This window comes from Cherax quadricarinatus, chromosome 13 (assembly GCF_038502225.1).
Source record: "Cherax quadricarinatus isolate ZL_2023a chromosome 13, ASM3850222v1, whole genome shotgun sequence".
Taxonomy (NCBI): Eukaryota; Metazoa; Arthropoda; class Malacostraca; order Decapoda; family Parastacidae; genus Cherax; species Cherax quadricarinatus.
The window spans coordinates 8,991,180-9,015,877 of NC_091304.1; the positions used below are offsets into that span (position 1 = coordinate 8,991,180).

At 40.5% G+C, this 24,698-nt stretch overlaps 1 protein-coding gene across 1 annotated transcript in view; it reads left to right on the top strand.

The window, feature by feature from the left end:
• Nucleotides 1-24,698, top strand: part of LOC128688494 (protein P200) — a 224,990-nt gene that overhangs the window by 81,977 nt on the left and 118,315 nt on the right. Inside the window, exon 5 of the mRNA XM_070084463.1 lies at nucleotides 14,247-15,482. Within this exon, the coding sequence (XP_069940564.1) occupies nucleotides 14,247-15,482 (1,236 nt within the window). The remainder of the gene's footprint in view (nucleotides 1-14,246; nucleotides 15,483-24,698) is intronic.

Below are 24,698 nucleotides of genomic sequence, written 5' to 3' on the forward strand. Positions count from 1 at the left end.
TATCTCCATGGGGAAGTGGAACAGAATTCTTCCTCAGCAACCCATGCGTGTTGTAAGAGGTGACTAAAATGCCGGGAGCAAGGGGCTAGTAACCCCTTCTCCTGTATAAATTACTAAATTTGAAAAGAGAAACTTTTGTTTTTCTTTTTGGGCCACCCTGCCTTGGTGGGATACGGCCGGTTTGTTGAAAGAAGAAGAAAAATGTATGAAAGAAGGGAAGGTACCTAAGGATTGGCGGAGAGCATGTATAGTCCCTTTATATAAAGGGAAGTGGGATAAAAGAGGTTGTAAAAATTACAGAGGAATTAGTTTACTGAGTATACCAGGAAAAGTGTATGGTAGGGTTATTATTGAAAGAATTAGAGGTAAGACAGAATGTAGGATTGCAGATGAGCAAGGAGGTTTTAGAGTGGGTAGGGGATGTGTAGATCAGGTGTTTACATTGAAGCATATATGTGAACAGTATTTAGATAAATGTAGGGAAGTTTTTATTGCATTTATGGATTTAGAAAAAGCATATGATAGAGTGGATAGGGGAGCAATGTGGCAGATGTTGCAAGTATATGGAATAGGTGGTAAGTTACTAAATGCTGTAAAGAGTTTTTATGAGGATAGTGAGGCTCAGATTAGGGGGTGTAGAAGAGAGGGAGACTACTTCCCGGTAAAAATAGGTCTTAGACAGGGGTGTGTAATGTCACCATGGTTTAAGATATTTATAGATGGGGTTGTAAAAGAAGTAAATGCTAGGGTGTTCAGGGAGGGGTGGGATTAAATTATGGGGAATCAAATACAAAATGGGAAGTGACACAGTTACTTTTTGCTGATGATACTGTGCTTATGGTTGAATGTGAATATAGAAAAGAGTAAGGTGATGAGGGTATCAAATGATTTAGATAAAGAAAAATTGGATATCAAATTGGGGAGGAGGAGTATGGAAGAAGTGAATGTTTTCAGATATTTGGGAGTTGACATATCAGCAGATGGATTTATGAAGGATGAGGTTAATCACAGAATTGATGAGGGAAAAAAGGTGAGTGTTGCATTGAGGTATATGTGGAGACAAAGAACATTATCTATGGAGGCAAAGAAGGGAATGTATGAAAGTATAGTGGTACCAACACTCTTATATGGGTGTGAAGCTTGGGTTGTAAATGCTGCAGTGAGGAGGCAGTTGGAGGCAGTGGAGATGTCCTGTCTAAGGGCAATGTATGGTGTAAATATTATGCAGAGAATCGGAGTGTGGAAATTAGAAGGTGTGGAGTTAATAAAAGTATTAGTCAGAGTGTTGAATAGGGGTTGTTAGGTGGTTTGGTCATTTAGAATGGATCAAAGTAGAATGACATGGAGAGCGTATAAATCTGTAGGGGAAGGAAGGCAGGGTAGGGATTGTCTTCGAAAGGGTTTGGGGGAGGGGGTAAAGGTTTTGTGGGCGAGGGGCTTGGACTTCCAGCTAGCGTGCGTGAGCGTGTTAGATAGGAGTGAATGGAGATGAATGGTATTTGGGACCTGACGATCTGTTGGAGTGTGAGCAGGGTAATATTTAGTGAAGGGATTCAGGGAAACCGGTTATTTTCATATAGTCGGACTTGAGTCCTGGAAATGGGAAGTACAGTGCCTGCACTTTAAAGGAGGGGTTTGGGATATTGGCAGTTTGGAGGGATATGTTGTGTATCTTTATATGTGTATGCTTCTAGACTGTTGTATTCTGAGCACCTCTGCAAAAACAGTGATAATGTGCGAGTGTGGTGAAAGTGTTGAATGATGATGAAAGTATTTTCTTTTTGGGGATTTTCTTTCTTTTTTGGGTCACCCTGCCTCGGTGGGAGACGGCCGACTTGTTGAAAAAAAAAAAAAAAAAAAAACTTCTAAACTGTTGTATTCTGAGCACCTCTGCAAAGACAGTGATTATGTGTGAGTGTGGTGAAAGTGTTGAATGATGATGAAAGTATTTTCTTTTTGGGGATTTTTCTTTCTTTTTGGGTCACCCTGCCTCAGTGGGAGACGGCCGACTTGTTAAAAATATTTTTTTTTTTTTCAACAAGTCAGCCGTCTCCCACCGAGGCAGGGTGACCCAAAAAAAGAAAGAAATATATATGTATATATATTATAGGTAGTAGGTTGGTAGACAGCAACCACCCAGGGAAATACTACCGTCCTGCGAGATGACTGTGAAACAGAAACCTGTAACTGTTTTACATGATGGTAGGATTGCTGGTGTCTCTTTCTGTCTCATAAACACGCTAGATAACAGGGATATCTTGCTGCAAGACAACTCTCCATGCCCGAAAAGGAAACATTTCCGACACCGGAGTAAAGGAAAAGTATAAGGAAGAACAGGAAATCTTAGATTGCCAAAAGTCACAAATTTCGGGAGAGCACCCGAGAAACATACACGAACCATATGAGATGGGGTAGGATGATTCAAGAGGCTCCAAACCTCCCGCAAACCTAAGTCGTCACCCCCACTGTGAACCAATTCAGAGTGGATCTCCTCATCTGAGAGGGATGTAGAAATCGGTCCAATTCTGCCGTAACAACAGCCGTAGGCGAGGATTGAGGAGCGGACCTCCCAGCAGACAACATTCCACCCACCCAGGACATGAATGGCATTTAGTGGCAAATTTCTAGACAGAAAAGACTTACGATGGAGCTGGAGCCTTAGGGCTGCACCCCTACCGAGTTTTGGACGCCCCCATCTATGCAGGCCTTGCCAAAAGGAGATCCACTGATGGAGTTGGTGATGTCCCGTGGATTGGTGAAGGGCGTACCGCCATCCGTAGGACGCACAAGAACCACCATCACATCTGGAGTAATGTGAGGAGAAGGAGCATAGTCTGTACAAGTGGTGGGTTTGCGTTTTGGGCTAGACAGAGGCCTGGCACTGTCGTCATCCTCAAGGGCCCATTCGTTTATCCCAGTAGGGGGCGCACTAGCCATATCTTGGTCCGAAGGTAGTGAAACAGTTGTTAGCTGAGTAGAGACAGGAGGGGGGTCGAACGACATCTCAGTCGAACCCCCCATAAATGGGCCACACAACACCGCTTGATGGAGAAGACAACGACAACTCAAGCACACAAGAAAAGAAAGAATGTGAAGCAGAGCCTAAACAGGGCCTACACCACCAATTGGTGGAGTGTGGACGTGTCTTCTGAAGAGAAGACACGTCCATACTCCACCAATGCCGGCTGAGCTCTCCGTCTTTGTCTGCCTGGAGTAAACATATATCACACTCCTTGAAGAATCGTGTTATGACATCTGTTATCAGCTCGGTGACCTTCAATAAATGGGTGCTCGGGGGAACCCTGGTTTTGTTTTCACTGATACACACAAACATGTTTCTGTCTATCTGTCTATATCTATCTATCTGTCTGTCTGTCTGTCTTTGCCTGGAATTTTTGGATTATCCTAGGTAATTTACACTATGTATAATAACTGTACTTATGTGTACATGTGAGACAGAGATATAGATAGATAGAGATATAGGTAGGCAGATATGTAGATAGACAGAGATATAGATAGACAGAGATATAGACAGATAGAGATATAGACAGAGAGAGAGCCAGAGACAGCCAAAGCAAACCAGCCGGACAGCCTGCTGAATACATAAGAAAGAAGGAACACTGCAGCAGGCCTACTGGCCCATGCAAGGCAGGTACATCCCCCCCCCAGCTTAGACCAGTGACCCACCAAGTCAGGTCACATCCATTGAAGGAAGGAGCATGACATCAGACCTAGTAGCGCAAGCTAGTCAGGTCCAACTCACACCCACCCACACTCACTCATGTGTTTATCTAACCTATTGTTACTTACCTCTTAAAATGGGAGTGTTAATGCGGCATGGCATCAGTGAATCCCTGGTGTTTGCTGCGCTATTTGCTCTAGCTGGCACTCAATTGAACTGGTGCTCCCACAAGGTACTAAGTGCTCCCAGAATTTTTTAATATTGCGCACACTGAGTGCACAGACCCATTCTTTCATGTCTAGGCGACTCAAGCCTATTGTGCCAAATTTGAAGGAATGAAAAATAAAACGTTGATCTACGTTTGGAGCGCTACGCGTGCAAACGTAGATCTACATTTGGACAGTTTAACCCTTAAACTGTCCAAACATAGATCTACGTTTTTTCAACATTTGAAAGTGTGTAAAAAAAGTAGATCGTCTTTTTTTTTTACATTTGAAAACGTGTAAAAAAACTTTGATCTACTCTTTTTTTTTTTGTTATATTTGAAAATATTTTGGAGCATTACACATGTCAACGTAAATTTGTTTGGACAGTTTAAGGGGTTTAAGGAGGGATTTGGGATATTAGCAGTTTGGAGGGACATCCAGACTGTCGTATCTGAGCACCTCTGCAAAGACATTGATTCTGTATGAGTGATCGTGAAAGTGTTGAATGATGATTAAAGTTTTTTCTTTCTCTCTGAGTTTTTCTTTCTTTTTGGGTCACCCTGCCTCAGTGGGAAATGGATTACATTTTATTATTTTTTTTTATTATCACACTGGCCGATTCCCACCACGGCAGGGTGGCCCGAAAAAGAAAACTTTCACCATCATTCACTCCATCTCTGTCTTGCCAGAAGGGTGCTTTACACTACAGTTTTTAAACTGCAACATTAACACCCCTCCTTCAGAGTGCAGGCACTGTACTTTCCATCTCCAGGACTCAAGTCCGGCATGCCGGTTTCCTGAACCCCTTCATAAATGTTACTTTGCTCACACTCCAACAGCACGTCAAGTATTAAAAACCATTTGTCTCCATTCACTCCTATCAAACACACTCACGCATGCCTGCTGGAAGTCCAAGCCCCTCGCACACAAAACCTCCTTTACCCCCTCCCTCAAACCTTTCCTAGGCCGACCCCTACCCCCGCCTTCCTTCCACTACAGACTGATACACTCTTGAAGTCATTCTGTTTTGCTCCATTCTCTCTACATGTGCGAACCACCTCAACAACCCTTCCTCAGCCCTCTGGACAACAGTTTTGGTAATCCCACACCTCCTCCTAACTTCCAAACTACGAATTCTCTGCATTATATTCGCACCACACATTGCCCTCAGACATGACATCTCCACTGCCTCCAGCCTTCTCCTCGCTGCAACATTCATCACCCATGCTTCACATCCATGTAAGAGCGTTGGTAAAACTATAATTTCATACATTCCCCTCTTTGCCTCCAAGGACAAAGTTCTTTGTCTCCACAGACTCCTAAGTGCACCACTCACCCTTTTCCCCTCATCAATTCTATAATTCACCTCATCTTTCATAGACCCATCCGCTGACACGTCCACTCCCAAATATCTGAATACATTCACCTCCTCCATATTCTCTCCCTCCAATCTGATATCCAATCTTTCATCACCTAATCTTTTTGTTATCCTCATAACCTTACTCTTTCCTGTATTCACTTTTAATTTTCTTCTTTTGCATACCCTACCAAATTCATCCACCAATCTCTGCAACGTCTCTTCAGAATCTCCCAAGAGCACAGTGTCATCAGCAAAGAGCAACTGTGACAACTCCCACTTTATGTGTGATTCTTTATCTTTTAACTCCACGCCTCTTGCCAAGACCCTCGCATTTACTTCTCTTACAACCCCTTCTATAAATATATTAAACAACCACGGTGACATCACACATCCTTGTCTAAGGCCTACTTTTACTGGAAAATAATTTCCCTCTTTCCTACATACTCTAACTTGAGCCTCACTATCCTCGTAAAAGCTCTTCACTGCTTTCAGTAACCTACCTCCTACACCATACACCTGCAACATCTGCCACATTGCCCCCCTATCCACCCTGTCATACGCCTTTTCCAAATCCATAAATGCCACAAAGACCTCTTTAGCCTTATCTAAATACTGTTCACTTATGAGTTTCACTGTAAACACCTGGTTCACACACCCCCTACCTTTCCTAAAGCCTCCTTGTTCATCTGCTATCTTATTCTCCGTCTTACTCTTAATTCTTTCAATAATAACTCTACCATACACTTTACCAGGTATACTCAACAAACTTATCCCCCTATAATTATTGCACTCTCTTTTGTCCCCTTTGCCTTTATACAAAGGAACTATGCATGCTCTCTGCCAATCCCTAGGTACCTTACCTTCTTACATACATTTATTAAATAATTGCACCAACCACTCCAAAACTATATCCCCACCTGCTTTTAACATTTCTATCTTTATCCCATCAATCCCGGCTGCCTTACCCCCTTTCATTTTACCTACTGCCTCACAAACTTCCCCCACACTCACAACTGGCTCTTCCTCACTCCTATTAGATGTTACTCTTCCTTGCCCTATACACGAAATCACAGCTTCCCTATCTTCATCAACATTTAACAGTTCCTCGAAATATTCCCTCCATCTTCCCAATACCTCTAACTCTCCATTTGATAACTCTCCTCTCCTATTTTTAACTGACAAATCCATTTGTTCTCTAGGCTTTCTTAACTTGTTAATCTCACTCCAAAACTTTTTCTTATTTTCAACAAAATTTGTTGATAACATCTCACCCACTCTCTCATGGACTACATGTTAAAAAAAAAATCTCTTGCTACAAAGATTACAAAAATATTACTTCTTACCTTAAATTCTGGTTGCTAGTGCATGTTGATGATTTTGGTAGGAGTGGAGAGAAATTTTGTGACCCTGCTGGGCTGAGGTGGAAGATTGTGGCTCGTTAACTGAGGTGGATGGTTGAGGCTCTTGAATTGATGTCAGTGGTAGTGGTGCAGTTTTGAGAAATTCTGTAATAGTACATCTTTGGCTGCTTTTAGCCTGCAGTACTTTATACAGTTGACAATAAGACATCAGCTCTTCTGTGAAAAAGTCTGTTAGTGTAGCAGTAACTTAGAACTGCACACATATCTGTTACAGTGTTGACTATTTTTTTTTTCAAGTTCTCCTTCCTCATTTTCCTCTTGTTATTTGTCTCCCTTGTATCTGGGCATTGAGTTCTGCCAACATTTCCTCTGGACTTCATTCTTTATCATCATCTGACAGTTCATTCACATCGTCCTGCATATGTTCAGAACCCTCACCTGACAATCTCCTTGCCATTTGAACAGTTTCCTGTACCTTGCTCTCAACTGAGAGGAAAAAAACTGTGAAAGTATTATAATAATAATAATAATAATATCTTTGTTTCTACAAGTACATGTACAAGATATACAGGCCTGGCTGACATCAGTGACATACTACTATATAAAAAGCCTCTTGTTATGCAGAGAATTTTGGGCAAATTAGGTCAATTTTGTCCCAGGATGCAACCCACACTAGTAGACTAACACTCAGATACCCATTTTACTGCTAGGTGAACAGGAACAGCAGGTGTCTTAAGGAAACATCCTAATGTTTTCCAGCTGTACCGGGGAATCAATCCCTGGACCTCAGTGTGTGTGAGCTGAGTGAGCTAGCAATTGAGCTACAGGGACACACTAGGCCATAACTTTCCCCAGCCTTGCACTTCTGACATAGCTGATGCCATATGCAATGTTAAATTTACATCAAAAGTCTAGCACTCCAAACTTGGAGTCAGTATCCATTGCTGCAACCAGTTTCGTGTGTAGTTACATTTAAATGTCCTAATAATTCCACAATCTAGTGGTTGTATTAAAAATGTATTTGGTGGTAAAACACAACTTTTACATGGGGGATGCACATCCAACAAAGCTTCTGGATGAGCATGGCAATTGTCAAGAGTGACGAGAACATTGACTACAAGGTTCTTGTTTTGCAATTTAAACCTGACTGGTAATAAAGTGATGCTTAAACCACTCAATAAAGAATTCTTTTGTCATCCATACTGGATGGTTTGACTTCCATAGAACTGGTAAGATGGTTTTTATCTATACCATTCAAAGCATGGGGAGTCTTGGAACAGTAAATAATCATGGGCCTACACCTATAATTGCCTGTCACATTGCCACAAACTATCAGGCTGAAGCAATCCTTTGCTACCTTGAATTCTAGTTCACTTTCTTGCTTGATGATGTCATTTCTTGCTGGGATCTTCCAATAAAGTGTTGTTTTGTCAATATGGAAGACTTGCTATGGCTTGCAGGCACCCTCAGAAATAACTTCCTGTAACTCAGAAGGAAAATTCCCTGTAGCACTGTAGTCACCAAAAGCATATTCACTAGAAAATGGATTTAAGAAAAAATGTTTGATATGTTACTGATACAGTATTGCAAAATGACTCTCAGGGCTTCTTGGCTGATAAGAGGAGGGGCATGATTACCACGTACAAGATCATAAAATGACATGAGGAAAAAGATTAAGATGATTTCTTGGCACCTTCATCAATGAGAACAGGAGAACCTAATTGCAAATTGAGAAGACACTAGTTTACCTGGAGTTTACCTGGAGAGAGTTCCGGAGGTCAACGCCCCCGCGGCCCGGTCTGTGACCAGGCCTCCTGGTGGATCAGAGCCTGATCAACCAGGCTGTTACTGTTGGCTGCACACAAACCAACGTACGAGCCACAGCCCGGCTGGTCAGGAACCGACTTTAGGTGCTTGTCCAGTGCCAGCTTGAAGACTGCCAGGGGTCTGTTGGTAATCCCCCTTATGTATGCTGGGAGGCAGTTGAACAGTCTCGGGCCCCTGACACTTATTGTATGGTCTCTTAACGTGCTAGTGACACCCCTGCTTTTCATTGGGGGATGTTTCATCGTCTGTTTCAAGAGGGTACTAGAGCATTTTTCTATGCAAAAAAAAAAAAATGAAAAAATGGGTAGAACACTGAAATAGAATCCAAGAAGAGGTAGTAAGTCCCACAACTACTGAAAAGTTAAAAAATTATGATGAGTAAAGCAGTGAAGAAACATTATCATGGACAGCTCTGCTACTGTAGTTAAAAATGCAACAGGTAATCACACCATGAAAATGGGAAATATTAATAATGGCTGTTCTCCTTTTCATTGTTTATAGTTACAGCACTTGCATTATATATTTTCCTTTATAAATTTGTAAAGATTTAAAAAATTATTTCACCTGCAGTATACATCATACAGTGGAACCTCAAAAATCGAACTTAATCCATTCCTGGAGCTAGTTCTAAATTCAAAAAGTATGAAATTCGAAGCAATATTTCCCATAAGAAATAATGGAAATACAATTAATCCGTTCCAGAAACCCAAAAATATTCACACAAAAAATACATTTTATAGAGATTAATTACAGTTTTACATACAACAAATACTATAGTTTTTAATTATGTATAGTAATACATATAAAATAACATTTTTACTTACCTTTATTGAAGATTGATGATGGCATCTGGAAGATAGGGAGGAGGAGAGAGGGAGTTGGGGTTAATGTTTGGAAGGAGAATCCCCCTCCATGAGGACTTCAGGTAAAGCCCTCTCTGGGGTTACTTCCCTTCTCTGTCTTTTAATGCCACTAGGACCAGCTTGAGAGTCACTGGACCCCTGTCTCACAAAATAACTGTCCACAGTCTTTTGTTTCTGGTGCCTCTTTAACATTTCCCTAAAATGGGACATGGTTCTGTCACTGAACTTGTTGCAAAGATGGCTTGTTTCACTTGTTCAGGTTTGAATTCTTCACTGTCTATGTACCCCTCAAACTCCTGTACAAACTTCTCAGCCGCCCGTTTGTCTGAACTGGCTGCCTCACCATGTCTTACAACATTATGTATGCCACTACGCTTCTTAAATGTGTCAAACCAGCCTGTAGTTACTTAAATATCTTTATTATGCACCCCATACCCATCCTGTAGGCGGTAGTCAAAAGAATTTCAAAGGTACATAATGGGTCCAGGGACTGGACCCCAAAGTTATGATAGCTGAACTAGTTACAAAGGTAATGAACTCCAGGTAGATCTGGTCACAATCATGGCAAGTTACAAAGGTAATGAATCAGCCTCACTCCTATACATGGTTACAGTCATGAACAAATTACAAACTAATGAACCACTGATACATCCACACCTGGTCACAATTGTAATGAGTTATAAAATACAGGTATTAAGTGGGTCATACACCCACACTAGTGCACGCACACACATACACACACGAGGGCGCACACACAGACATGCACATGAGCGTACAAATATATGCATACACACAAGTACGCACACCCACACACAAACGAGCCTCTGCTGGCCTTAGATTCTCTATCAGCACTGGTTCCAGGAGTTTTCTGTACCAGATTGGCATGCAACTTCCTTGCCTTTTTGCAAATAATCATCTCTGAAACACTATGACCTGCAATCTCTTTATCCTTGATCCACACCAGCAACAACTTCTCAACCTCTTCAACTATTTGTGGTCTTTTTTTGGTTAGCATATTAACACCTTTTGCAACATCAGCTTCCTTGATTTGTTCTTTCTTTGACAGGATAGAACCGATGGTTGACTTGTTTTTCCCATACATCCTGGCAAGCTCAACAAGTCTCACACCACTCTCATACTTCTGTATTATTTCCTTCTTCACATCTATGGTGTTTCTCACTTTCTTTACCACAGGGGTACCACTAGTAAGTTTCTTTGGGCCCATGGCAGCTTATTTCACAGTCCCACAAGCACTAAACACAACGAAATAAACGTAAAATGTGTGAATGAGAGCGCAGGTTAGTGTTCACTCAAGCATAAACAAAGCTAGACTGCTCACGGCGCCTGCGCGGGGACGTGGACAAAGCGGGCCCGCAGACATGTCCTGTACCCGGCTGTCCGAAAATAGGGGCGTGTTCGATAATAGGGACACAGTTTGTCCGAAAAAACGGCCCTATTTTCAAAACGTTCGATATGTGATACGTTCGATTTTTAAGGTTCCACTGTATTGTACATTATGATATAAAGTTTAAAGAAAATAGCAGATCAGGAAATATTCCATTGTTAAAAGTTTGCAAAGTGATAAAAATAAATTATTTTTACCAAGGAAAATCTGGATGAGATGAAGGGGGTCGATAGCTTACTGAATGTGCGTGGATGTTGTGCAAATGATAAGAAAGAGATGATTGTGGATGTTATGAATGAGAAGAAGCTGGATGTCCTGGCTTTAAGTGAAACAAAGCTGAAGGTGGTGGAAGAGTTTAAATGGAGAGGAATAAATGGGATTAGCTCAGGGGTTTCAAATAGAGTTAGAGCTAAAGAAGGAGTAGCAATAATGTTGAAGGATAAGCTATGGCAGGAAAAGAGGGACTATAAATGTATTAATTCAAGGATTATGTGGAGTAAAATAAAGATTGGATGTGAAAAGTAGGTTATAATAAGCGTGTATGCACCTGGAGAAGAGAGAAGTGTAGAGGAGAGAGAGAGATTTTGGGAAATGTTGAGTGAATGTGTGGGGAGTTTTGAATCAAGTGTGAGAGTAATGGTGGTTGGGGATTTCAATGCTAAAGTGGGTAAAAATGTTATGGAGGGAGTAGTAGGTAAATTTGGGGTGCCAGGGGTAAATGTAAATGGGGAGCCTTTAATTGAGCTATGTGTAGAAAGAGATTTGGTAATAAGTAATACATATTTTATGAAAAGAGGATAAATAAATATACAAGGTATGATGTAGCACGTAATGAAAGTAGTTTATTAGATTATGTATTGGTGGATAAAAGGTTGATGGGTAGGCTCCAGGATGTACATGTTTATAGAGGGGCAACTGATATATCGGATCATTGTTTAATTGTAGCTACAGTTAGAGTAAGAGGTAGATGGGAAAAGAGGAAGGTGGCAACAACAAGTAAGAGGGAGGTGAAAGTGTATAAACTAAGGGAGGAGGAAGTTCGGGTGAGATATAAGCGACTATTGGCAGAAAGGTGGGCTAGTGCAAAGATGAGTAGGGGGGGGGGTGAAGAGGGCTGGAATAGTTTTAAAAATGCAGTATTAGAATGTGGGGCAGAAGTTTGTGGTTATAGGAGGGTGGGGGCAGGAGGAAAGAGGAGTGATTAGTGGAATGATGAAGTAAAGGGTGTGATAAAAGAGAAAAAGGTAGCTTGTGAGAGGTTTTTACAAAGCAGAAGTGTTATAAGAAGAGCAGAGTATATGGAGAGTAAAAGAAAGGTAAAGAGAGTGGTGAGAGAGTGCAGAAGGAGAGCAGATGATAGAGCAGGAGAGGCACTGTCAAGAAATTTTAATGAAAATAAGAAAAAATTTTGGAGTGAGTTAAACAAGTAAAGAAAGCCTAGGGAAAGTATGGATTTGTCAGTTAAAAACAGAGTAGGGGAGTTAGTAGATGGGGAGATGGAGGTATTAGGTAGATGGCGAGAATATTTTGAGGAACTTTTAAATGTTAAGGAAGAAAGAGAGGCAGTAATTTCATGCACTGGTCAGGGAGGTATACCATCTTTTAGGAGTGAAGAAGAGCAGAATGTAAGTGTGGGGGAGGTACATGAGGCATTACGTAGAATGAAAGGGGGTAAAGCAGCTGGAACTGATGGGATCATGACAGAAATGTTAAAAGTGGGGGGGGGGGGGTAGTGTTGGAGTGGTTGGTACTTTTGTTTAATAAATGTATGAAAGAGGGGAAGGTACCTAGGGATTGGCGGAGAGCATGTATAGTCCCTTTATATAAAGGGAAAGGGGACAAAAGAGACTATAAAAATTATAGAGGAATAAGTTTACTGAGTATACCAGGAAAAGTGTACGGTAGGGTTATAATTGAAAGAATTAGAGGTAAGACAGAATGTAGGATTGTGGATGAGCAAGGAGGTTTCAGAGTGGGTAGGGGATGTGTAGATCAAGTGTTTACACTGAAGCATATATGTGAACAGTATCTAGATAAAGGTAGGGAAGTTTTTATTGCATTTATGGATTTAGAAAAGGCATATGATAGAGTGGATAGAGGAGCAATGTGGCAGATGTTGCAAGTATATGGAATAGGTGGTAAGTTATTAAATGCTGTAAAGAGTTTTTATGAGGATAGTGAGGCTCAGGTTAGAGTGTGTAGAAGAGAGGGAGACTACTTCCCGGTAAAAGTAGGTCTTAGACAGGGATGTGTAATGTCACCATGGTTGATTAATATATTTATAGATGGGGTTGTAAAGGAAGTAAATGCTAGGGTGTTCGGGAGAGGGGTGGGATTAAATGTTGGGGAATCAAATTCAAAATGATGATACTGTGCTTATGGGAGCTTCTAAAGAAAAATTGCAAAGGTTAGTGGATGAGTTTGGGAATGTGTGTAAAGGTAGAAAGTTGAAAGTGAACATAGAAAAGAGTAAGGTGATGAGGGCATCAAATGATTTAGATAAAGAAAAATTGGATATCAAATTGGGGAGGAGGAGTATGGATGAAGTGAATGTTTTCAGATACTTGGGAGTTGACGTGTCGGCGGATGGATTTATGAAGGATGAGGTTAATCATAGAATTGATGAGGGAAAAAAGGTGAGTGGTGCGTTGAGGTATATGTGGAGTCAAATAACGTTATCTATGGAGGCAAAGAAGGGAATGTATGAAAGTATAGTAGTACCAACACTCTTATATGGGTGTGAAGCTTGGGTGGTAAATGCAGCAGCGAGGAGACAGTTGGAGGCAGTGGAGATGTCCTGTTTAAGGGCAATGTGTGGTGTAAATATTATGCAGAAAATTCGGAGTGTGGAAATTAGGAAAAGGTGTGGAGTTAATAAAAGTATTAGTCAGAGGGCAGAAGAGGGGTTGTTGAGGTGGTTTGGTCATTTAGAGAGAATGGATCAAAGTAGAATGACATGGAAAGCATATAAATCTATAGGGGAAGGAAGGCGGGGTAGGGGTCGTCCTCGAAAGGGTTGGAGAGAGGGGGTAAAGGAGGTTTTGTGGGCAAGGGGCTTGGACTTCCAGCAAGCGTGCGTGAGCGTGTTAGATAGGAGTGAATGGAGACAAATGGTACTTGGGACTTGACAATCTGTTGGAGTGTGAGCAGGGTAATATTTAGTGAAGGGATTCAGGGAAACTGGTTATTTTCATATAGTCGGACTTGAGTCCTGGAAATGGGAAGTACAATGCCTGCACTTTAAAAGAGGGGTTTGGGATATTGGCAGTTTGGAGGGATATGTTGTGTATCTTTATATGTGTATGCTTCTAAACTGTTGTATTCTGAGCACCTCTGCAAAAACAGTGATAATGTGTGAGTGTGGTGAAAGTGTTGAATGATGATGAAAGTATTTTCTTTTTGGGGATTTTCTTTATTTTTTGGGTCACCCTGCCTCGGTGGGAGACGGCTGACTTGTTGAAAAAAAAAAAATTAGCTTTATTTCTTACAAGAAAATTCAGAGCACCCAGCATATTTTTTTAATCTTAAAACTATATTTACAGAATATACATATGGATATGGAAGTAATCCCAGAGGCTCCCTCACCTATATTACAACAAGACATAGAAGAAGAATATGAGCCTATAGAAGCAACACCTCCACTTGAGGAATATATTCATGTGGAGGAAGTCATTGTAGAAGCTCCACCTCAAAGGCAGAAACGGGTTGTGGAGAAAGTGGAGCCAGAAGTGTCTACCACTGATGATAAACTGGATGAAGTTAATGATGCTTCAGCTGCTGCTGAGGAAGAAGAGTTTGTAGAAGCAATACCAGTTGAAGAAAGTATTGAGGTCCCAGAAACACTGGCATCTTTTAAGGAAGCTACACCTAAGGAAACTGCCCCTAAAGATATGGAACATGATGTGGTAACAGAGGAAGTTATTCCAGTTGAAGAGCATGTAGAGGCTGTTACTGTTGAGGAATCTTTGCAGGTAAAGAATGAAGCAGATGATGTACCCATTGAAGAAACTCTACTAGCAGAGGAAGTGAAAAAATCTTTACCTCTTGAAGGACCTCCAGTAGTCAAGGAAATGAAATCAGCCCTGGAAGAAGAGAAGAAAGAGGAGCCCAGTGAAGAAACTGGAGAGTTAGCTTTGCCTGAAAATAATGAAGTTGAAGACCTTTTACATGTTGAGCATGTGTCAGAAATGGGTGCACCTGCTGGGGAGATTGAAGAAGTAACTTTAGCAAGTGAAAAAGCAGAGGAAGAGTTACCTGGTGCTGAAGAAGATGGAGCTTTAGATGCTTTTGTTAATATACAAGTAAAAGAAGTTCTTCCTGTTGATAGTGAAACCCCAATAGAAAATCAAAATGTAGATGATCATAAGGAAGAAGCTGAAGGACAACCAAAAAAGGGGGATAATGACTATTATGATGATGATGATGATGATGATGAGGATGACGATGATGATGACGATGATGATGACGATGATGATGAGATAGAGAAAATTGTAGGTAAAAGATTAGGTCAAGATGTTACTGAAGAGGAGGAAGAAGATTGGTCACAGTATGGAAAGGAGGGTGAAGTTGGTCTTTTGACTGACGCATATCTAAAAGTTGAGTCATTAGCAGAACAAGTGCTAGCCAAGGATCCAAATAATGCTATGGTAGCACAGTTAGCACCACACCTGTCTGGAGTTCTTCAAGCTATGGAAGGTGGTCAAACAAATGGATTACTTGATACACTTAAGCACATTCAAGTTATCCTAGAAGATGTCAAGAATCGTATTGAGGCTGAGGTGAGTGAATTCCAATACTCCTAACTGAGCTTAGAATAATAATCCCAAGTACTGAGTATTGATTTTCACCTGTAGTGTAATTTAAATGCCATTATTAGTCTTGCTCCTTTGGTCTTTTAAGCAGTAACTAAGTATATGCTTTATAAGCTGAATTAGATAATCAGGGGATTGAAGGAATGCCATAAACTTAATTTACTTCTTGGAAATACATATATTTTCATGGAAAAGGTGCAACACATCTTGAAAATGAGATACTTTCTTCACAATTTTTCTTTATGAACTTACCATATGCTGATATAATTCCAGGCTGTCTTCACTTTTTACCTGGTATGAGTAGTTACACTCTTATTAATGGTATAGTACATTCTTTTAGGTATCATCCTATTATTTTATTCTTAATGTGTAAAATTTATTTTTGTTTACTTTTTCTTCTGATATTTAATAGCAAATAGAATATACTACATTGAGAAGAATTAGATGATTAACCTGAGGTAGTTGCCTAAAACAGTGGAAGTTCTACAGCTGTATATAAAAATCTTGGCAATTTTTGCTTGAATCTATCCAACTTTTAGATATATAGAATTATGTAGTTTGAATTTTCTCATCCTTTCCTTTGAATCTTGACCTGCAGAAAGAGAATGTTTTCTTTGGCTCTTCAGTGCAGATTATCAAAGCTTACTTCATCACATAATAAATGTTTTTTCTTATCATCATTGGGACAGAATTCCCACCACATTCCTTAATACTTATCATTAATTAAAACTGCATCTCTTTGTAATAACACACAATTCTTTTATTTAAACCCATCTTATTGGGAGGGAGGGAGTATGGAAGAAGTGAATGTGTTCTGATATTTGGGAGTGGATTTGTCAGCAGATGGGTTTATGAAGGACGGGGTTAACCATAGAATTGATGAAGAAAAAAAGGTGAGTGGTGCATTGAGGTGTCTGTGGAGACATAAAACGTTATCCTTGGAGGCAAAGAAGGGAATGTACAAGAGTATAGTGGTACCAACACTCTTATATGGGTGTGAAGCATGGGTTGTGAATGCTGCAGCAAGGAGGAGGCTGGAGGCAGTGGAGATGGCATGTCTAAGGGCAATGTGTGGTGTAAATATTATGCAGAGAATTTTTAGTGTGGAAATTAGGAGGTGGTGTTGGGTTACAAAAAGTATTATTCAGAGGGCTGAAGAGTTATTGAGGGGGGGGGGTCATTTAGAGAGGATGGAGCAAAATAGAATGACTTGGAGGGTGTATAAATCTGTAGTGGAGGAGAGGAGAAGTAGGGATTATCCTAAGAAAGGATGGAGGGAAGGGGCAAAGGAGGTTTTGTGTGCAAGGGGCCTGAACATGCAGCAGGCATGTGTGAGCATGTTAGATAGGAGTGAATGGAGACGAATGGTTTTTGGGACCTGACGAGCTGTTGGAGTGTGAGTAGGGTAATATTTTGTGAAGGGATTCAGAGAAACCAGTTAGCCAGAATCGAGTCCCAGAGGCAGAAAGTACAATGCCTGTACTTTAAAGAACGGTTTGTGATATTGGCTGTTTGGAGTGACATCTAAACTGTCATATCTGGGCACCAGTGGAAAGACAGTGATTATGTGTGAATGATGGTGAAAGTGTTGAATGAGGGTGAAAGTGTGCTTCTTTTTTGGGTCACCCTGCCTCAGTGGGAGATGGCCAGCATGTTGAAAAAAAAACAAAAGTTACGTATATGCTTCTATATCAGTTGTATCACCTGCACATTGACAGTCAAGAGCAGCCATCTTACAAACTTTCTGGAATTTTCTCCTCACATTGACGACACTAGACTTTTTTCTTTTTAAGTAATACTTTTTAACCCCTTGACTGTCGCAACCCCCAATCCTGAGGTGTCTCCTGGTGTTGCAAAATTTAAAAAAAAAAAAATTCTCATGAAATGATAGAGAATCTTTTCCCGGTTGTAATGACACCAAAAAAATGAAATTTGATGGAAAACTGACGGAATTACGCTCTCGCAAAGTTAGCAACCTCAGTGATATTTACAAATTGGCAATTTCGCCCACTTTGAGCCCTATTTTCAGCTAATTCCATTGTTCCAGTCGACCAAACTCATAACTATTTCTTTAGAACTCCATTTTTTATATCGATTGAGTACAAGAAACTGCCCATTTACCGATTTCAACTACCCAATAACGTGGTCAGAAATTTGCAATTTGGCCAATTTCACAAAATTAAAAAATATGACAATTTCAAAATAAGGTCCACAATGAACACTGCAGACATTCCTGGCTCTAAAATAACATTTTCTTTGTTCATCAGTCACGTCTCCAGGCCCCTCTGATATTACTCTTGCTTTCTATTTTGAATTTTTATTCAAACAAAATATAGATTGTAATAAAGTTGGTAGAATTACCGACAATATGTAAAGTAAAAGGACACAAGTGCAACTAATGTGACATTTATTGTGGCAACGTTTCGCTCTCCAGGAGCTTTATCAAGCCATTACAAACAATACATGGACACAGAGGGTATATAAAGGCTCTGAGTGAGGTGCAATACTAATGAGGTACCATTTCGATGTTCACTAGTGGTAGTAGTAGTAGTAGTGGTGGTAGTGACAAAAATAATACAATATGAAAGAGCAATTAATTCGTACATGAGTAAAAGGATATAAAAGCTATTACTTGGGTAACATAAAAATAGGTTAGACAAATATAGACTGGAAAGAGGCAGGTTTTTTCAGTGTTCACTCTCTGTAATGTGCTTTGTGTAGTATAACAGGAGAGACTATGTGATGGCAGGGTTTACTGTTTTCAGGAGGATTCTTGCTAAGACTTTGGAGATGGTGAAGCTGCCGTTGTTTTGTTTAATTGTATTCGAAACAGCGATCAGTGCTGATTCAAGGCACTTGCGTCTGCAGAAATTAGTTTCTTTGATCACTAATTGGGCGACTCTGAATTTCATGAGATGATTGGTGGAATTTCGGTGTTGTACACAGGCGTTGTTTAAGTTGTCGTTCCTACATGCGTAAATGTGTTCATTGAGGCGGGTGTCGAGGTTTCTTGCTGTTTCACCTACGTAGATCTTGTCACAGCCTCCACAGGGTATAGTGTAAACTCCTGCATTGACTGGTTCGTGGTGCTTGGGTTTTGTCCTGGTTAGATCCTTTATTGAAGTGGTAGAAGCAATGGCGACTCTGGTGTTAGCTTGTGAAAGTACTTTTGAGACGTTTAGTGCAACCTGGCTGTTGGGAAGAATTATAACTTTGTTGGGAGCGGTGTTGATGCGTGGAGAATTGATGATCTGAAGAGCTCTTTTCTTGCAGTCTTTGATGAAAAAAGAAGGAAATTGTAACTCAGTGAATGTTTGGTGAATGTAAATGCATTCCTCTTTAAGAAACTCAGGACTACAAATTCGGTATGCTCTTAGGAAAAACCCGATGATGATGCCTCTTTTGGTCTTGGTATCTTGACTGGAATAGAAGTGTGAGAGATCATTTTTATTGGTGGGTTTCTGATAAACTTGAAATCTTAGGTTGTTGTCTACTTTGTGAATGAGGACGTCGAGGAAAGGTAGCTTGTCATTGGACTCTTCTTCTAGTGTAAACTGAATTGCTGGTTCAACTGCTTTGAGCCTTGCCTGAAGATCCCGTACATCAAAACGTTTTGGAGTTATTACGAGGACATCGTCCACGTAACGTAACCAAGTGACGCTTGAAGGGATGATGTTGGCGAAGTGTTCGGACTCTAGGTGTTCCATGTATAAGTTGGCTAGGACGGCACTTATTGGGGATCCCATTCCCATGCCATAGGTTTGTTTGTAGAGCTTGTTATTAAAAGAAAAACAGTTGAAATTAACACAAAATCTCAACAAAATCTCCGGGAGGTAAAGGAAGATTAAGGTCCTGGTTGACTTTACGTCGTAGAACCTCGATGGCTTTTTTGGTAGGTACTTTTGTGAAGAGGGAAGTCACATCCAAACTGCTTAGTTTCTTGTTACGGATGGAGAGGTTACGGATGCGGTTGAGAAGGTCGCCTGAGTGTTTGAGATGAGCGGGGCTGATGGTCCCCAGAAGGCAGGAAAGAGATTTGGCAAGAACTCCGGCTAGTTTGTGTGGAGCTCTGCCTATTCCTGACGTGATTGGTCTGAGAGGAATATTGTGTTTTGCTAGGAATAAGATAGACGAGTTGAGATTAGTTGCTAGTGCAGGTAACATTGATGTATTTGCCTTAACTGAGACGTGGTTTAATTCAAAAAGTCGGGACATGCCTGCGGAATGTCATATTCAGGGATTTAAATTGTTCCAAGAAGATAGAAGTATTGGGAGGGGGGGTGGGGTGGCATTGTATGTCCGAGATCGCTTGAACTGTTGCATAAAAACGGGTATTAAGTCTGAAGTAACACATACAGAGTCTGTTTGGATAGAATTTTCAGAGGGGCATGAAAAACTGATTTTAGGAGTGATATACCGTCCCCCAAACTTAGATAGGGACCAAGGGAAACTGCTATGGGAGGAAATTGTTAAGGCCACAAGGCACGATAATGTAGTAATTCTAGGAGACTTTAACTTTAGTCATGTTGATTGGAATTTCTTGACTGGGAATTTAGAATCATATGACTTCTTAGAAGTATTTCAGGATTGTTTTTTGAAGCAGTTTGTGACAGAACCTACAAGAGGAAATAACCTGCTTGACTTAGTTATGGCAAACAATGAATCCCTTGTTAATAATTTAGAAATTTCAGAGGAACTGGGTGCTAGCGACCACAAATCAATTACATTTAGCATTGAATGGAAGTACGATAGTAGCGATAACTCAGTAACAGTCCCAGATTTTCGCTTAGCAGATTACGATGGGCTTAGAGAACACTTATCTGTTGACTGGGGTAACGAAGAGAGCTATCAATATGACAGTTTTCTGAACACTATACATGCTGCTCAAAGAGCGTTTATCCCATATAAAGAAATTAGATCAAATAGAAATGACCCAAAATGGATGAATAATAGGCTCAAATATCTACTAGGGCATAAGAAAGGAATTTATAGGCGTATCAAAAGAGGTGAGGGTCATCTTATGAATCAGTATATTGACATTAAGAGGGACATTAAAAAGGGGATAAGAAAAGCTATAAGGGACTATGAAATTAAAGTTGCTAGGGATTCTAAAACTAACCCAAAAAGTTTTTTCCAGGTCTATAGAACAAAAGTTAGAGATAAGATAGGTTCCCTTAAAAATAACTATGGGCACCTTACTGACAAAGAGAATGAAATGTGCTTGATTTTAAATAATTATTTTCTCTCAGTTTTTACACAGGAAGACACTAACAATATTCCAGTAATTAATTTTTACAGTGGGCTAGAAGATAAATTATGTAACCTCACAGTCACTAGTGAGATGGTTGTGAAGCAGATAGACAGACTGAAGCAAAATAAGTCGCCAGGTCCTGATGAGGTTTTTTCAAGGGTTCTTAAGGAATGCAAAATGGAACTCTGTGAACCATTAACTAATATTTTTAATTTATCTCTTCAAACAGGTGTAGTGTCTGATATGTGGAAGATGGCTAATGTAACTCCTATTTTTAAAACAGGGGACAAGTCGTTACCGTCAAATTACCGCCCAATAAGCCTGACCTCAATTGTAGGCAAATTACTAGAGTCAATTATAGCCGAGATTATAAGAAGCCATCTCGATAAGCATAGCTTGATTAATGATACTCAGCATGGATTCACAAGAGGCCGGTCTTGTCTAACTAATTTATTAACTTTCTTCAGTAAAGCTTTTGAGGCTGTTGACCACAATAAAGAATTAGATATTATTTACTTAGATTTTAGTAAGGCTTTTGATAGAGTTCCGCACCATAGACTGTTAAAGAAAGTGGCAGCTCATGGCATTGGGGGAAAAGTGCTCTCGTGGATCGAGTCATGGCTCACTGACAGAGGAAGCAGAGAGTGTCCATAAATGGGGTTAAATCCGAGTGGGGATGTGTAACAAGTGGCGTTCCACAGGGATCAGTCTTGGGCCCGTTGTTGTTTATAATATATATCAATGATCTTGATGAGGGAATTACTAGTGATATGAGCAAATTCGCCGATGACACAAAGATAGGTAGGATAATTGATTCAAACGTAGATGTTATGGAACTTCAGGAGGATTTAAACAAACTCTATTCTTGGTCAGAAAAGTGGCAGATGCAGTTCAATGTAGATAAATGCAAGGTTCTGAAGCTTGGGAGTGCCCATAACCCTAGTACTTATAAGTTAAATGATGCAGAACTTAGCCATACAGATTGCGAAAAGGACTTGGGGGTTATGGTGAGCAGCAACCTTAAACCAAGACAGCAATGCCTAAGCGTACGTAATAAGGCAAATAGATTACTGGGATTTATATCAAGAAGTGTAAGCAACAGAAGTCCAGAGGTCATACTGCAGCTTTATACATCATTAGTAAGGCCTCACCTAGATTATGCAGCTCAGTTCTGGTCTCCGTATTACAAAATGGACATAAATTCGTTAGAAAACATTCAGCGTAGGATGACTAAATTAATACATAGCATTAGAAATCTTCCTTATGAAGAAAGATTGAAGACTCTTAAGTTACACTCACTTGATAGACGAAGAATGAGGGGAGACCTGATCGAAGTGTATAAGTGGAAGATAGGTATTAATAAAGGGGATATTAATAAGGTCTTGAGGATGTCTCTCCAAGAGAGAACCCGCAGTAATGGATTTAAATTAGATAAGTTTAGATTTAGAAAGGACACAGGAAAGTATTGGTTTGGAAATAGGGTAGTTGATGAGTGGAACAGTCTACCTAGTTGGGTTATTGAGGCTGGGACTTTGGGTAGTTTCAAATCTAGGTTGGATAAGTACATGAGTGGGAGGGGTTGGATTTGAGTGGGACTTTCACATCAGAGCTAATTTCTTGGGTGGCATTGAAAATTGGGTTGGGCAAATGTTTTGTTAGTGGGATGAATTGTAAAGGACCTGCCTAGTATGGGCCAGCAGGCCTCCTGCAGTGTTCCTCCTTTCTTATGTTCTTATGTATGTTCTTATACTACACAAAGCACATTACAGAGAGTGAACACTAAAAAAACCTGCCTCTTTCCAGTCTATATTTGTCCAACCTATTTTTATGTTACCCGAGTAATAGCTTTTATATCCTTTTACTCATGTACGAATTAATTGCTCTTCCATATTGTATTATTTTTGTCACTTCCACCACTACTACTACTACTACCACTAGTGAACATCGAAATGGTACCTCACTAGTATTGCACCTCACTCAGAGCCTTTATATACCCTCTGTGTCCATGTATTGTTTGTAATGGCTTGATAAAGCTCCTGGAGAGTGAAACGTTGCCACAATAAATGTCACATTAGTTGCACTTGTGTCCTTTTACTTTACAAACAAAATATAGAAGATTTATTGTTATGCAGACTACTGCAATATTGTAATAATTGTACAAATAATGTCAACCCATTCATGACTGCATATTAGAATGGATAGTTGGACATTTATTGGACAATGACATCATTTGTGTACTTTTGAACATCGGCAAAAATCAAACATTTCCCCTAACTTGAGCTCCATTTCCAGGTTCTTTTTATAGTAAAACCAATCAAAATCACCTCTATTTCTATAATATGTATTCCATTCTATCAATTGAGACCAAGAAAATGAGAATACAACCATAAATACAGTGGACCCCCGCATAGCAATTTTAATCCGTGCAAGAGGGCTCATTGTTATGCAAAATGATCAGTATGCGAATGAATTTTCCCCATAAGAAATAATGGAAATCAAATTAATCCGTGCAAGACACCCAAAAGTATGAAAAAAAATTTTTTACCACATGAAATATACATTTTCCTACACACAAAGAGAAGGATACATGCACAATAGTAGAGTAGTACATGCACAATATATATTGTGCATGTACTACTCTACTACATGAAGAATAAATGACACTTACCTTTATTGAAGATGCAGCAATGACTGATGAGACTGTGTCCTGGGAGTGCCTTTTCCTCCTGAGTACTGTAGGTCCTGTTTGGCATTTTCTTCCAGAACATGCCTTATCACACTGTGTATGCCACTACGATTCTTAAATCTCTCAAACCAACCTTTGCTGGCTTTAAATTCACCAATATGAGCACTAGTTCCAGGCATTTTTCCCTGTTCACCTGGGTGTTAGTCGACTGGTGTGGGTTGCATCCTGGGAGACAAGATTAAGGACCCCAATGGAAATAAGTTAGACAGTCTTCGATGACACTGACTTTTTTGGGTTATCCTGGGTGGCAAATCCTCTGGGGTTAATTGTTTCTTGGTATTCTCAATAAGCCACACCAACAACTGTGCTACAGCAGCAGCAGCAGTAGCTGACAGTGCTACAGAAGCAGCAGACGATGCTACAGCAGCAGCAGACGATGCTACAGCAGCAGCAGACGATGCTACAGCAACAGCAGCAGCTGACGATGCTACAGCAACAGCAGCAGCTGACAGTGCTACAGCAGCAGCAAACGATGCTACAGCAGCAGCAGACGATGCTACAGCAGCAGCAGACGATGCTACAGCAGCAGCAGACGGTGGTACAGCAGCAGCAGACGATGCTACAGCAGCAGCAGACGGTGGTACAGCAGCAGCAGCAGCTGACGGTGCTACAGCAGCAGCAGCAGCTGACAGTGCAGCAGCAGCTGACGGTGGTACAGCAGCAGCAGCAGCTGTACCACCAATAGTAGCGATGGTTGATTGGGGTTTATTATACAACCTGGCCAAATCGGAGACACGCACTCCACTTTCATACTTATCAATGATCTTTTTCTTCATCTCAATAGTAATTCTCGCCCTTATTGCTGTAGGGTTGGCACTAGAAGCTTTCTTGGGGCCCATGGTCACTTATTTTGCAGATAAAATCACCAAAAACACTGTAATAATATGAAATGTTCTGATTGTATGCTTGGATGTTACCGCGGAGGCTGGCTGGTAAACAATGCCACCGGCGGAACATGTGAGCGTGGCTCAGGCCGCACATTGGACGCATCTCGGACGAACAGCGGTGAGCGGGTTTTTAAGCGGTATGCGAGGCAAAAATTTTTGCGAAAAAAGCGAGCGGTATGTGGATTAAACGTTATGTGATGCCAACGGTATGCGGGGGTCCACTGTATATATATACGTCCAAAACACTGGCTCGTAAGACGTATATATATGACCGAAACAGTCAAAGGGTTAAATATGGA